Source organism: Nestor notabilis, unplaced genomic scaffold (assembly GCF_000696875.1).
Source record: "Nestor notabilis isolate BGI_N333 unplaced genomic scaffold, ASM69687v1 scaffold9746, whole genome shotgun sequence".
In the NCBI taxonomy this organism is placed as follows: Eukaryota; Metazoa; Chordata; class Aves; order Psittaciformes; family Psittacidae; genus Nestor; species Nestor notabilis.
The window spans coordinates 1-14,409 of NW_009933293.1; the positions used below are offsets into that span (position 1 = coordinate 1).

General features: G+C 36.2%; 1 protein-coding gene across 1 annotated transcript in view; it reads left to right on the plus strand.

Annotated features, from left to right (window-relative positions):
- Positions 1-256: 256 nt before the first annotated feature.
- Positions 257-14,409, plus strand: part of ARID2 (AT rich interactive domain 2 (ARID, RFX-like)) — a gene marked incomplete at its 5' end in the record, with an annotated part of 102,309 nt that continues 88,156 nt past the window's right edge. Inside the window, 1 exon segment of the mRNA XM_010016811.1 lies at positions 257-357. Within this exon segment, the coding sequence (XP_010015113.1) occupies positions 257-357 (101 nt within the window).

The window sequence follows — 14,409 nt, forward strand, 5'->3', positions numbered from 1 at the left end:
CCCGAAAAAATAATGTATGGATTAAAAAAATAAATACAGCAAAATACCGCTGAAAAACGGTATTATTCACGAAGGGGAAGAACCACCGACTGTCAGTAAAATATATAGTCGTAAATGCCATATACATTCTTGTTTATTTCTTTTTATATTTTTATCTATTTGCTTCAAGGCAGCTTGTGGTTTTTTTGTGATGTTCACTGTCAACGACATGTTTATGTGTACGTTGTGTATCTCGGCCTGTGTGTGTTGTTTTTGACAGGTATCAGAGAAGAATCAGTGGGGAGAAATTGTAGAGGAGTTTAACTTTCCCAGAAGTTGTTCTAACGCTGCCTTCGCTTTAAAACAGTATTACTTGCGGTGAGTGTTATCAAGCTGTTGCAGTAGTATTTTTGAGTGTGGGATTATATTTGGGTTTCAGGGTTTGCAATAATAAAAATAACCCTGCTCTTTAAAAATGCTATAAAATAAAGCAGAAATAACTTGCAATTCCTTAATGGTCTGGTGCAGTGATCATTTAAAGGTAATTCTGTTTTGTAGTTATTTTATTTTGTATTTTAGATCTGCAAGCCTTAAACTTTGAAGGGATCCCAAGTATATAAACAGTATATATGTCAGAGCCATTTTTATTGATTATTTTAGAACTACGGTACTAAAGGATTGTTACTGAGATCATGTTATTGTAGTTTCAGAAACTTAGCTTAATTTTTGGAGCACTGAAATGTGTTGATACATGTAAACTTGTTTACTGCTCAGTCGGGTCAGACATTGAATGAAAATGCATCTGCAGGAAGGTAGACTGATTTGGAGAAATTATATTGTTGTCAATTACTAGCAGCATACATTATATTTTAGAGTACAAAGAGCTAACTGATTTTTCTGTTGCTTGAAAAATAATAGATTTTTGTATTTTTAAAAAAATAAGATTCCATTCCTTGAAATGATACAGGTTGTTTTGTGATGCAAATTATTTTTTAATGTAGCATGGAGTTCATATTGAATATTTTAAATTGCTGTGTGTGGTGCTGTTCAGTTACTATATGGCCTTTTTTTAAAAAAGAAACAAAAAACTTTTGCTGATTAGTCTTTGTGTAAAAAATTTTAAAAATTATTGTGTATATAGTGTTTTAGATGCTATATATATATAGCATCTATATATATATAGACAGTTATATTTCATTCAGAATAAAATTTTATGTATATTGGTTAAAGAATGTAATTTTCTTCATTATATAAATGATATTTTTCATTGCAGTTAGTGATAATATGGATGTGCAGTATGTACAAAAGATGTATGGGCTTTTGGTGATCTGTTTTGGTGATCTGAGTACACACCAGCTTTATCTGTCTCTAGTTTGGCCTTCTGAATTAGGAAATGCAGTAATTGTACAGGTGCACTTTCTATTGGTTGTCCTAGATTGACTTCCAGCTTGAAGCTGTAGAGTTCATAGCACAGAGAAGCAGTTATTAAGTTACAGTGATGTCTGGAAAACCTTAGTCAGATATCTGTAGTTACTGAATTTTTCTTTTTTTGGTGCTGAGAGATGATTGCTTTAAGATTCAGACGAAGAAAAGAGATTACCATTGTTAATAGCTTTAGTAAAGTTTATGATTGGTAGCAGGCCTTGGAATGAAGTGGGAAGCTCCACTTTAGGATGTTCTTCTCTGCCTTTTTTTTTTTTTTGCCTTTTTTTTTTCTTTTAACTCTACTACATAGCACTGAAGTACTGAGATAAGTGTTGCTGAAGATTTGTCAGATCGTAGAAAGCAGTTTTTTGCTTTTTGAGTTTTTCTGTTGGACCATGTGGTCTGTTACTTGACTGGATTTTACATATAATTTGCAAAGTGATAGTTTTTTTGGGTTTTACCTTTTCCTTTGTATTTCCGTATTTTGTAAGTGCTTGAATGGCCTAACTTTTTGCAGTAAAAGGTTGTATGTAATTTGTATTTTCATCTGTATATTGAAAGCATTTATATGCTGTGACAGTTAACACAATTAATTTAGCTTTCTAATGACTATTAATTTTTAATAGGAGACTATTTTTTAATTTAGAATCAGACATACAAAAATGTTGTTATTAACATGCTGGTACTGACATCATTTAAAATACAGTTGCTGCAAATATGTAAAAATGATAACATAGGAATAATTGAAAGGATTTTTATTTACTTGGAATTTAGAAGAGAAAGTTGATAAACAGTTAAGATGAAGAATCTTTTAAAATATCTTTTATCATAATCTTTGTGATTTACTTAAGCCATTCTAAAATAACCTGTCAAGGGTGTTGGGGTTGATTGGGTTTTAGTATTTGTTTTCTTTTTTGGTTTGGTTGGGTGGTTTTTTTTTTTTTGGTGGTGTTTTTTTTTTTTGTTGGGTTTTTTTTTTTTTTTTTTGTAAGTTACTGCTTTACTCACTCTTGCTTCTCACATAACTTAAGTTTGATGTGAACTGTTACCCAGCTGAGTTCACTTCCTTTCATGTGCAGTAATAAGACTGTGAATACACACATGTATCACTCCTTAATGTTTGTTTGGCTTTAACCTAGAAGGGTTTTTTTTGGGGGGGAGAATTTGGTTATGGGGAAAGAAAAAGATGCTGTAATGGTAAATTTGTAAAAAAGGGTCTTGTTTATCTGTTGAAGTGCATAACCTGAGGTCTCTTACAGGGTGAGATTTTCATGAACTGGTGAGCAATTAGCCTTGGGTGGGAAAAAAAAAGAAAAGACTCCTCTTGAGTCTCAAGGATGGCTATAATTTTGGCCTCACAGTTGTAATGACTTTACAAACAAAGCCAAACAAACTGAGGCCTACCAACTTGTATGTAAATTTTTTTTATCCAATTGTGTGTTGGGTGTCCTGTGAAGTGAGGGATCTGCATAGCAGATGGGACCCTGTTGAATTCAGAGGGATTCAGTGGTGTACACATACATGAATACATTTGTGGATTTGGATTTGTGATAGCTTGTGATGAAGGTTGCTTCTTCCTATGAAACATCTGGCATAACGTGTTCACTGAGATAAGATCTCAAGCTGCATGGACCACTTGCTTGTTTTGCTGTGTTATCTCTAAGAATGCTGTCATTTTGACTTAAAATTACTATGTAAATAATCTAAAAGGTTGGATTATTTGTGTGACGTCAGTAGTCCTGTTGGCTTGATCAAACTGAATGTTTTGCAAGACAAGCATCAGGTTATGGTTTTTGTAGGCAGTTGTGAAGTGTGTCTTTTTTGGTTAAAGAACTTTTTTCATTTTGACTGTTGTGGAATTCTGCTGTGTGTCCCTGGGAATGTATGTTAGGCTTCTTCAAAGGTGTGAATTTTTTAAACTTCTGATAGAATTCTCATAGGCTTTATGATAGGTGATATTTGAATACATGATAGCCAATCCTTTCTACCCCTTCTCCCTTGCACTGCCCCCTCTTTTCTCTCACTGGAAAAAGTTATTTATAATAGGGAAAGTCTGAACCATTTAGACTTTGTGCCTGTGTTACTTTGAGCTGTCTGACAGGTGAAGTAATTTATGTACTGTGGTTCTTAGTGAGCAGTCAAAAACCACAGTGCCGATAACCATTGATAGACTGTACTTGTTAATGTAGTTCTGTAAGTCTCTACAGCATCAGAGAGTGTAATTCCCTTGGATGTAGTGCAAATTAGATGTTTCATCTCAATTGAGGTGAATTAGTAAAGCATTTTCTAAATGCTTCTCTAAAGATTATTTTATAATGTTAATGAAAATATTTTAATATGGGGTAATAAATGTAAACATCAGTAATGTGAGCATGCTTTTACATTTTTGTCAGTTGGTAAACATGCAGTAGGTGAAAAGAAAGTTAACATGAAATATAGCCTGTTTTTTATGTTAATGGTTGATTAGGTTACAGTCCTGCAAAGAATTGGGCTTATGTGACCTCATATGTTAGTATAAAGTTATGTTGGTTTTCATGTGAGCGTAAGCGATACATTTATTTCTGTTGTGGGTCTTAATCTGTTCTTGGTGAGTGAGAGACCTTGTAAACTGAATGTGTAAATGAAGTATGCCTAACTGAATTAAAAATCAGTTTGTTTTTAAAAAGTATTTGTCTGCAGGAAGAGAAATTATGTGAAAGGACTAAGTGTAAGGTAAAGTGAGTTTAAGTCTCAGTTCTGCAGAGAATATCTGAAAGGTGGGAAGCAGGTGTATATTGTAAGCTTCTGGTAAAGGCAGCAGAAATGAGTTAATATTAGTCAAAGGTGAATAAGAATTTGCTGTTGTAAATATTGGGCAGGTAAGGGGAAGTCAAGGAGAGAGGAAGGAGGTCAACTCATAACTGAGAGGTTTCATGAAGTTATAAAGGCAAGACATTATGCTGAATTTCCTGAAATTCCATATATAGTAGAATGAAAAAGTGTGAACAGTTAAAAATTGGAATAATGCAAAATAGTTACTGACAACAAGTAGACGGAGTTCTTGAAAGATCTGAAGATGTTTGAAAGTAATTTGATCGCCAAGGTGCCACTAAGAAATTGAATAGTACAAATTCCTTACAAAAAAAAGGGGGGGGGGTGTTAAGGTGTGGGAGCAGGGGCTGAAGAACTAGATGAATTTAAGGGATTCTATTCCTAGTAAAATAATGGCAGAAATATTAGCAAAACAGTAATAAGCAGCCTGGAATTTTCCAAGCAAAATTACTTTAAAAGAGTTTTCTTTGTTATTCTTTCTCAGTGTTTAAAATTAGGATCTAATACTGCAACAGCATCTGCACACAGATCAGTGAGTACAGGACTGGCTTGCTTGACAGATCTGATTGCAGGTTCAAGGCTCCAGTGGATGAAGAGAAAGTTGTAGCTGTAGTAACGTTGTACATATTTTCTAAAATTCAAATACCTCTCAAAATCTCTCACTAACAAGTTATTTATGTATGTGGATAGACATCTGAATGAAAAATTCGTTGAGGGACCATAAACAAAAATAGAGCAAAGTATAAAGAATAGACTTGGTGAGTCACAGCAGTTTTAGGTGCTAAAAGAGTAACACCAGTGCTTACATATGCATGTAATAACACAAGCTTTGCCATTTTAGGCATATTTAATGTCTGGATTGATGAACTTAAAGAGAAGGTGAATAGTAGAGTTGTGACCTTAGCAGACATTGGTAGTGGGAAGAGTTAAACAGAAGTCAGGGCAGAAAAGGTTATCTAAAGAAATTAGGCACATTGTTAGAAAATATAAATGAGATTTCGTTTGGAAAATGCAAGCTAAAACATTTGAGAGACAGTAATCCGAAACAGGTATTCATTGTGAGGGAATAACCTGGAAAACAGTATTGCTGAAAAAGGGATAGGAGTGATACCATGGGCCTGATAATCCTGTCAGTTGTGTGCACCCGACTCCCTTTCATATGAAAGGGATTTGTGCATGCTTCTGACAGGAAGAACAGGTCCCAGTTTGCAATATGATACACAGACTTTGTAAAAATCAGAACGAGTTTAGGTTGCATCCACAGAGGCACTGAACAAGTGGGAGATGAGTTCTTGTGAGAGATTGTGTGACTGTATTTGGAGTACTGTTCTACTTTCAGAAAGCCTTAGCAACAGGTGGGGCAACTTAACAGAAGCTTAGAGAAGAGCAGCAAGATGTTAAGAAGGCTGAAGGGACTAATTGATTAAAAAAAAAAAAAAAAAAAAAGGAAGATTTGAGAAATAAGTATGTTTTGCTTGGCTAAATGAACATTTTGGGTGAGAAGGGGAAATGGTATGTTACAAGCATTTTGAAGGGCCTAAATATTTAAAAGGGAGAGAGTTTTAAATAAAATAAGAGGCTGTGTGAATGTGTAAGCTGAGGGTGAAAATTCAGAGCAGACAGCAGCACAAAAAGCCCCAAGATACACCTGCATACCTTCTGAATAGCATGCCAGGTGGAGAAGGGGGGACACCCACACCGTGGGTCATTCAGAACTAGCCTGGTCAGGACATTAATACACGCGCAACAGGTAATGAGCCCAAGAAATGGCAGAGAAATGGACCAGATGACCTTACAGGTTTTGTCCATCCCTGAATAACACTATAATGAAGGCTTTCATCTTGCATAGCTACAGATTTCTGTTGCAGTTCTACAGAATTTACCTGTGGAATCTGTTACACTTAATTTTGTCACAAATACTGCAGTCATTGGCAAGACAGGAAACAAATAGATGGATGACATTTTTCTTATTTCTTTTTTAAATTATTTCCCCCCTCCTCCAACGTAAGAACTGTAACCTTTGTTTCAGTCAGATGCCTGAGGCCTTGCTTTTAAGTCTGAAGAAAACATTTTACATAGTTGGAGGGGGAATTTTTAGTTGTACTGTAATAATATGGTCAACATACAGTCAAGACTAGTTACTGTTCATGCTACAAAACTTTATTTAGGGAAATTAAATCTGTTGTTAAAATCTTAGAATGTCTCTCAATAGAAGTTCCTTATTTGCATGGATGTTGAGTTGCTGGGAATCTGCTCAGGAGAAAATAGAACCTTTACAATACAAAGTTTGCATTAGGCCTCCTCTGAGGAGAGCAAGCTGCAGGTGAAAGGAAACATAACTACCTTAAAATTGCTCTTACAGTTATGTTGTGGTAGTAGTCACTATGCAGATGAGTTTGGCCTCTACCAAAGTTTCTGAGCTTTTCCTTCAGAACTCCTCTTTACTGCTGAAAAATGTTGTGAAAAATCAGTGATGAAAGTTAACGTATTTTCTCTTCCTGGTGATTTCTTGCAAGGTTTGTTAGAAATTACTTAAATCACTGCTGCTAGGCTGAAATACATTGGTTTCTTTGGGGAGGGGTGAGTGTTTTTCAGTTTCAATACCAAATTCTGGTTGTTTGACTTGAAAGCTTAGCTAGACAGATGTCAGAACTAATAAACTTCAAAGAGCAAGTTTCAGGTAACACTGTAATAACTGTGGTGACTTACAGGACCTAGTGAATTTTCTAGTAATTGGTGGAAATTTATATGTTGTGACCATTTTCTAATATGTAATTGAAACAGTATCAAAATTAATTTATGTTTTAAAATTAATAGCTCTGGTAACGCCTTAGGTTTGAATAAACTGTAAGCATCTTACAAGAAGATCAAGAATGCATGTGGAATGCAAGGATATTGCTTCTTTCCTTGCAAAGTGGAGTAAGCCTGGGCTAAGAAAAGGGTATTTTGATTATTTTAGAGCTAGTAGGCTTTAATGACTTTGGTTATTTGCAGTCAAATCTCGATAGATAAGACTTCCATACTTTTTTTTTTTTCTATTTCTAACCCCTTCCCCACTTTCCCAAGTAGTGAAATAGGAAACTATAATTTGAAATAGGAAAGTATAATTTGTTAAGTTTTAAAGGTGAGGTACTAGAGGTACCCAGAGGTTCAGATTGTTATTTTTATAGTGCATGTCAATTAGGAATGAAATCCAAATATAGTAAAGCTACCTTTTATTTTTTTTCTTTTTTTAATTTCTTTTTCCTGAGCCTTAGTTAAACCATCCATAAAGAGAGGCTACTGTTATTTACTGTCTTTTAAAATTCCTCCTTAATCAATAGCTGAGGAAGCACTGTTTGAAAAATAAACCAGGGTAATGTTATGTTCTGTGAATTGGAAAGCTGAACACTGGGTATGTAACAGGTTATGAGAATGGATTGTTTGTAGTTTGGTTTGCTATGTTTTGTTTTAAAATGCTTGTTTAGAGTGTCAGAGTGGTGTCTTGCACCTTAAATGGGACTAATTGGAGTAACTGTAGTACCTGTTCACTTTATTAGAAGATATATAGTTTATAGAGGGAATTGGGTATAGGCCAGAGATCACATCACATTGTCTTGTTTCTGGTTACCAGTTTGATACATATTTATTCTGTGGCCTTAGTTAAATCATTTGCCATCTTTTTATTCGTATTTATAAAGTGGGTATACTGTTGTTTGTTTACCTGTCTCACAGGGAAGTGTGAGACTGTAAGCTCTTTAATGCAGGGATTGTGTCTCTTCATGCTTCTATGTCATATCTTAAATATTTGAAAATTAATATAAGTAAGGAATATATGAGGAGAATAAAACTATTCATAAGCTTGTTCGCACTCTGCAGTGTTGAGAAGCAGAAATTATAGCACAGATGAGAGGAAGAACAATCTTTATTCCCCAGGGAATAAATAAACTTGGGATACCTAAGCGGAGAAATATTGGAACGGTTGAAAGAAAGAAGCTTATCTTAAGGAAGGATAATAAAACAGCAAGATGGTACCTAGAATAGTGAGCTTAGGCTTTGCCTGAGGTACTAGATTAGTGAGCTAGGTATCAGATCTAAAATACAGTCTCCTTGGAGCAACAAGTTCAAGTCTAAGCAGACCTGAATTACATTTTCAGCAATAAGGTAGTGACACTGAGTTCTCTACTTTTTGTTTTTCTATCTTTAAGCTGCATGTGCGTGCATTTAACTCCAGATGTATTGTAGCAAGCCAGCTATGCTGCAAGAGGGATTGCATAGTACTATAATAGAGCAGAGTTCTGTTGAGTGATGCACCGGAGCATGTTTGTCTTCCAAGAGTGAACTGTGTTCATACCATTTTCCTTTTTTATTGGTGTGGGAGGAGCAACTGTTCAGATTAGTAGTCTTCCAGAATAATTTACAAGTGTTACTTGTCAATCCGTAGCTGCCTAAAATACATAAAAATCCTGTAAAGTAAGGCTATCATTCTGTTTCAGAGAGAAGATTCTCTCACAGTATTTGCTGGACTTTTCATGTTTGTTTGCTGAAGTTTGGATGGGTCATACTTAAGGCTGCATGCATTTCTCCATTGTTACGTGCTGTGACGTCTGCTGGTTGGCCTCTGCCTCGCAGTCCAAAGGTTGCTATGCTGCCATGATAATCCACGTGTAGAGATTCTCAGCTCTGTAAATCACTAAATCATGTGACTAACTTGGAGTAGGTCTGTTGAAGTTCTTTCAAGTGTTGTAACAACCTGTGTTACTGGAACGTAATGTGTTGGGGAACGTTCTGTTTGGGATACATCCCAGGGGTTAATTAATCTAAATGAAAATAATTTAGGGGTAAATCTGGTATGTTCTGAGTATATTAACAATGATTATGGTTTAGGATAAGTGTAGACTCTCTGTGCATTTGTTTTTTAAGAAGTATATTTGTATTAAAAGGAAACTTGGGGAAATAAACTTGGGAAAAGTTCTTCCCTTACATGGTTATTTTCCTCAGGATTACCTGGGTTTTAATGACCTCAATTAAATTATGTAGAACTCAGGCAATTTCCAGGTAAACAGTGCCATGCTACAGAATTCACATATGTGCTGTGTAATTTTGGAGAGGATAGTAGAGCTTTGAAACACTGGAGATTACAGAGCTGTTTCTTGGACACTTTTTGCCCCCCGATACCAGTTATGAAAACCTAGGAAAATTCACATTTCTAACAGTGTATAAGCATATAAGGGAACAGTTGAACAATAAATACCTGGGGGGGGAAAAAACAAAACCCCAGGAATGACCTCATTTAAGTGTGAATGTGCAATCTTAACTTTGTCTCTAGAGAATATTCTTCATAATAGAACCTTGTGCTCTCTGTGGGAAATGGAAATAAATTCCATGACAGTATTAATCTTTTGTATTGCTGTGAGATACCGTTCTCCCCCCACCTCCCAATATATTGATGGATAGTTCTGACTCACTGTTCAACGTGGTAATTGATGAATCTCCTTTATAGTTATTTTGAAGGAGGTTTTTGGTGTGCTTTCTGGGCATCTTTTCCCCACTGACTTGGCTTCCATGGTGTTACCTGTGTGGGCCAATTCAGAAATACTTTCCTTTGCTTGTGGGCTGAGGGGGTTTTGCTGTTGTGGTGCTGCTTACCCCGGCTGCCTAGCTCACAGGTCTTTTTGTCTCATTCTCCGCTAATCATCATTTTATCAATCTCCGACTGCAGGCTGAAATTCATCTTCCTTTCCTTGACCCCTTGCTGTCTGTACCCATTGACTACACGTGGAATATTTACTGTAATCAAATTAATTCCTGATTGTAAAATTGAAGGAAAGAAAAGGTTTATGCAGGTAAAAGGGCACGAGGACAAAGCACTAAGTGTCAGGTGCCTAGCAACAGTAAAATACTGACTTTTACAGCAAAACAATAATAGATTCCATGGTACCTGAAAAAAAAATTCTGCAGCTGTGGACATGCAGAATTCACAGGATTCATACAGATACCTAAAGGGTATTTCACACACCTGAAAAATGTGCTTTCAGGTACTCTGCAGACCCAGTCAGGCATTGCAGCATTGGTGTGCATTTTGCTTGTTCTTCCAAGGTCATTTTTCTAACTCTGAGATATAGAAACACATACTTATTTCCTTTTTTTGGTTAAATGTTTGTTTCTGAGCACAATTACATGCAGAGGCTGACCCCTATAGTGAATTACTGTGTTTAATTGGATTTGAAGACTATACAGGGCCGTAACTACTATACAGCTTGGAATACTTACAGTAAGCATTTTTTTAACGCTTCAGACTACTTTATTTCCGTCAAACTTAGCTAAACTTGTCATTCTGTTTAATGCCATGTGCTTCTCCGTTTATATAATATGAGGTTATTAATTAGAAAGGTGTTACATTAGTGCATATGGAATCACAATAAAAGCATAAAAAGTTAGAAAATCAAAATACTTGGTGACAATGACTTCATCGCATTTAGTCTTGTTTTCTTACAGTAGTTAATATACTGTATTACTGAAGTAGTTATATTCCTAGAAAGGTGGGTTTTGTCACATATGAATACAAGATTTTTTTCTCTTTAAGTTTTTATATTACCAGTATGTAAATCCCATTTTTCTGTAGTAGCTTTCATTCTCCTAATAAATAGTTTAATTGTACTTTAAACAGGTAGTCCAGCTGTTGAAGAAAGTGTTTGTTAAGTAAGATCAATGAAAAAAGTGACTTAATCTACTGTTCTACATGTAACTGTAAACAAACACACTGTAGCTTCCCTAAATGTACTGATGTATTTCTGTATGGATATTTGTGTGTGATGCAGTGTAAAATTATGATTGTCAATAAGTTTATGTGCCTGGTAGAAACCAAAAATGTTCTGTTAGTTTTATGGTGACTTGATACTTTGGTAGGTCTGCTGTTAGACTTGTGTTTATAGACTTCTAGCCATGTGGAATTCTGTCGAGATGTGTTTAGGGACAACCTCATCCCTCTTCAGAGCTGGGCTGAAGTCAGTGGCATCCTGTGTCAGTCCTGCAGTGTGCCTGGTGTGTAAGAGCCAGACCATGTATATTAACACAGAATGTGCCTGCTTTAGCAAGGAAAGAAACTGAAAAAGTGAAATCAACAAAGATATATTCAAAACTTAAGATACTGAAATGGGTGTAAACAGTGTTCTTTTCTTTAGTTGTCTCCAGGAGGTCTTTGCATGTAAACAAAAGTTGCAGACTCAAGGTTTGGTAGTTGTTTTCTTTTTAAAGAATTTATGAAAGCAGCAAGATTTTTTATTTTTTTTTTTTGTATGAGTAAATTAATTGAAGCTTGCATTTTTGGGGGGAGGAGGAGGGCGCTTGGTGATCTAGCTAAGTAAGGAAAACAAAAAGCTGTTACCATTATTTCTTGTATTTGGAAACTTGTAAAATAATTTGCTCTTTTTTATTATTATTATTATAATTTCACTAGTGTAGTAGATTCTGCGATATTGCTGACTTCTGGTACTCAAAGTCCAAATAAGTATGATTCAAACCTTTTTTTATATTGTAGAAATTGAAAGTCATAATGAAGTAGATACAACATAAATATGATTGTTCACATACTATGTAACACAGCAGCAATGTAAATGTCCAGGACTATTGATCTGATTGCCTTAATAGATGAAACTGTAAAGAGTGCATTGTACAGGATTCTGCTGTAGAAGGCCACCAGGTGGAAGTGACTCTCAGGGCTGTGTCTTTCCTCAAGGTTTTTTGGTTCAGATGATACACGCTTATTATGGTTTGTAGCTTCAGAGACTTCATGTATTTCTCGATTTGGCAGCTGACCATTGAAAGGATGCACATCTCCAGGCAGTTGATTGATCCAAATGTGCAGCTTGGAGGCTCTAAGGTGCATGGGGACTGCTAGATTGGTGGACTGGTGGTAGAAGACACTTGTACTCCGACTAGTTAGCTACCCAGCTGGGAGCGACATGCTAATTCTGCCTTAGTTGGGCCAAGCTGGTTCTCCTGTAGGCCAAAGAAGAGCGAAGACAAGGTGTCTGGAGGTATTTTAGTGAGGGAGAAAAGATCCTTTGAGCACGGGTAGTCAAACTGCACAGGGAAGGAATGTGAGTATAGAGTGAGTCGGGTGCATTCATGCATTGGGCGAGGAGACAGGAATGTGGGAATGTTGGTGGAAAGAACACTGGAAGGGCGGATGGGGCAGATACTGTAGAAGGAAAAGGCAGGGTTATGTAATCTAATGCTGATAAGTTAGTCTTCAGTCGCCAACTCCCTCATTTAAATTGGTCACTGGATATTAACTGACTTGTGCCCCAGATGCTTGGGTGCTGCTGAGTGAAGGCTGTCATTATTTGTAAAGTGCTGAGGGGTCTCTGACTTGAATTGTACCATCTGCTTTCTACAGTGAAGTTCTGATTTACTGGTACAAACCTTACAGTAGTTCTTCTGCATCTTTGCTTGCACTACCACTGCTGCATGAACTGAATTGCTTTCTGTTCTGTTAGTTTATATTTTTCATTAACACTGAATTTACCATTTTCATTTTGGTTTAAAAAATCTGTCATCATCACAATTACTGTTACTTTTATCCTTACATTAGAATATCATAAATACATACAATTGCGTATAATCAAATAAAGGATTTTATCTCTTCCTTAAATAGCTTGCAGGGAGAAAGGTCTCATCTTGGGAAGTATTTCTTCATGGGCATTACTGCACTTAAGAAAGCCAAGAGGGATACAGTTGTGGAACAGTAAGGGTTTCTTCAAATGCTTCTGTAACTGAGAAAATTAGTAATGTTTATGAATATTTTGTATGCTCATTAGTTAAGAAATGCATAACTTTTATTGCATATGTGTGTATATATATTTCATATACAAGACTGGATGTCAGCTTAAGTTTGGGATGGGTTGCATGGACTTTCTCTCCCACTTCTAATACTAAATATATGTTAAGAATGAATTTTCAGAAGGAGAGGAAAAGATAGAATAAATATTCAAGAATCCTAAGAATTCTTTTTTTTATACCTACAGACACAAAGATTTAGAAACCAGGTTTGGATCTTAAAGGTGGAAGTAGGTGGAAAGTACTGGGCTTTTTTGACAGTTCTTGATCATATGCGATACAAAACTTTTGCTTGTCCTGGGCTTTAGGCTTGTGTAATTTGGAAAGAGAACTTTTAAACTCAGCCTGCTGTAAGCAATGCATATAGAAAGGCTGTTGCTTAAAACACCCAAGTTATGGCATGTAAGCTGTTCTGATCCAAACAATTAGTGGGTAGAGAGCAGGTGAATCAGCCAAAAGATGTGGACAAACTGTGTTTTTAATGCAGCTCTTCAATTTCTGTCATGCTATACCAGTATTATCATACAGCTACATAGTTTTTGTTTCTGCTATAATTGGAATTGGTTTTGCTACTACATATTTATCTTTTTTTTTTTAACTAAAAATAATGTAAATTCGTGTTTATCAGTAGTGCTTATTGCCGCTTGTTTTTGAGCTATGAGCCGCACTGATGTCTCCAGAGAACAAAAGCAGAACATTATTTCAAAGGTGTACGTATCTCCTTTCTCTGCCTCTTGCTCTCACTCAATGCATAGAGGAGGGTGCAAAAAGAGTGTAGGTCATAATTTGTGCTTGCGTAGTACATCAGAAATTATTGCTGTTATCTTACATAGCAGCTTGTGGTATTCTTTTTAAAGCAGACAGACCTGCTGTCACTTGAGTGGCTGCTGTGTTGCTGGTGTTGCCCCCCAGTAGTGATACGAGCTCTGCTTTTAGGCATTTGGTGGTGGTGAGGGCTTGTTTTGTTTTGTTTTAATTGTAGGGATGTCCTTTCATGAAGACCTGCATCAGGATTCTACTGACTGCATTAGCTTTAGAGAGACAAGATAGCAGATTCTAGTCTTGTATTGCCTAGTTCTGCACTTGTTTATTTATTTGTTTTATTTTTAGTAGATCAAGCTTAGTAAGTTACTCATATTGCCTTCTGGTTAGTTTTCTGAGAGGAGAGGGGGTTTTGTTTGCCTTCCATTTAAATTTCTGGAGGTTGTCATGCATACCCAGGGAAGTCCCATTATAGAGTAAGCAGGAAGAACATAGAGAATATATGAAGAAAGGGCTCTATACATTTAGGCAAGTACTCTTTCTTGGTACCTTCCTTCCCCTCTCCTTTCCTCCTCTCTACCCCCCCCCCCCACCCCCCACCCCATCACGACC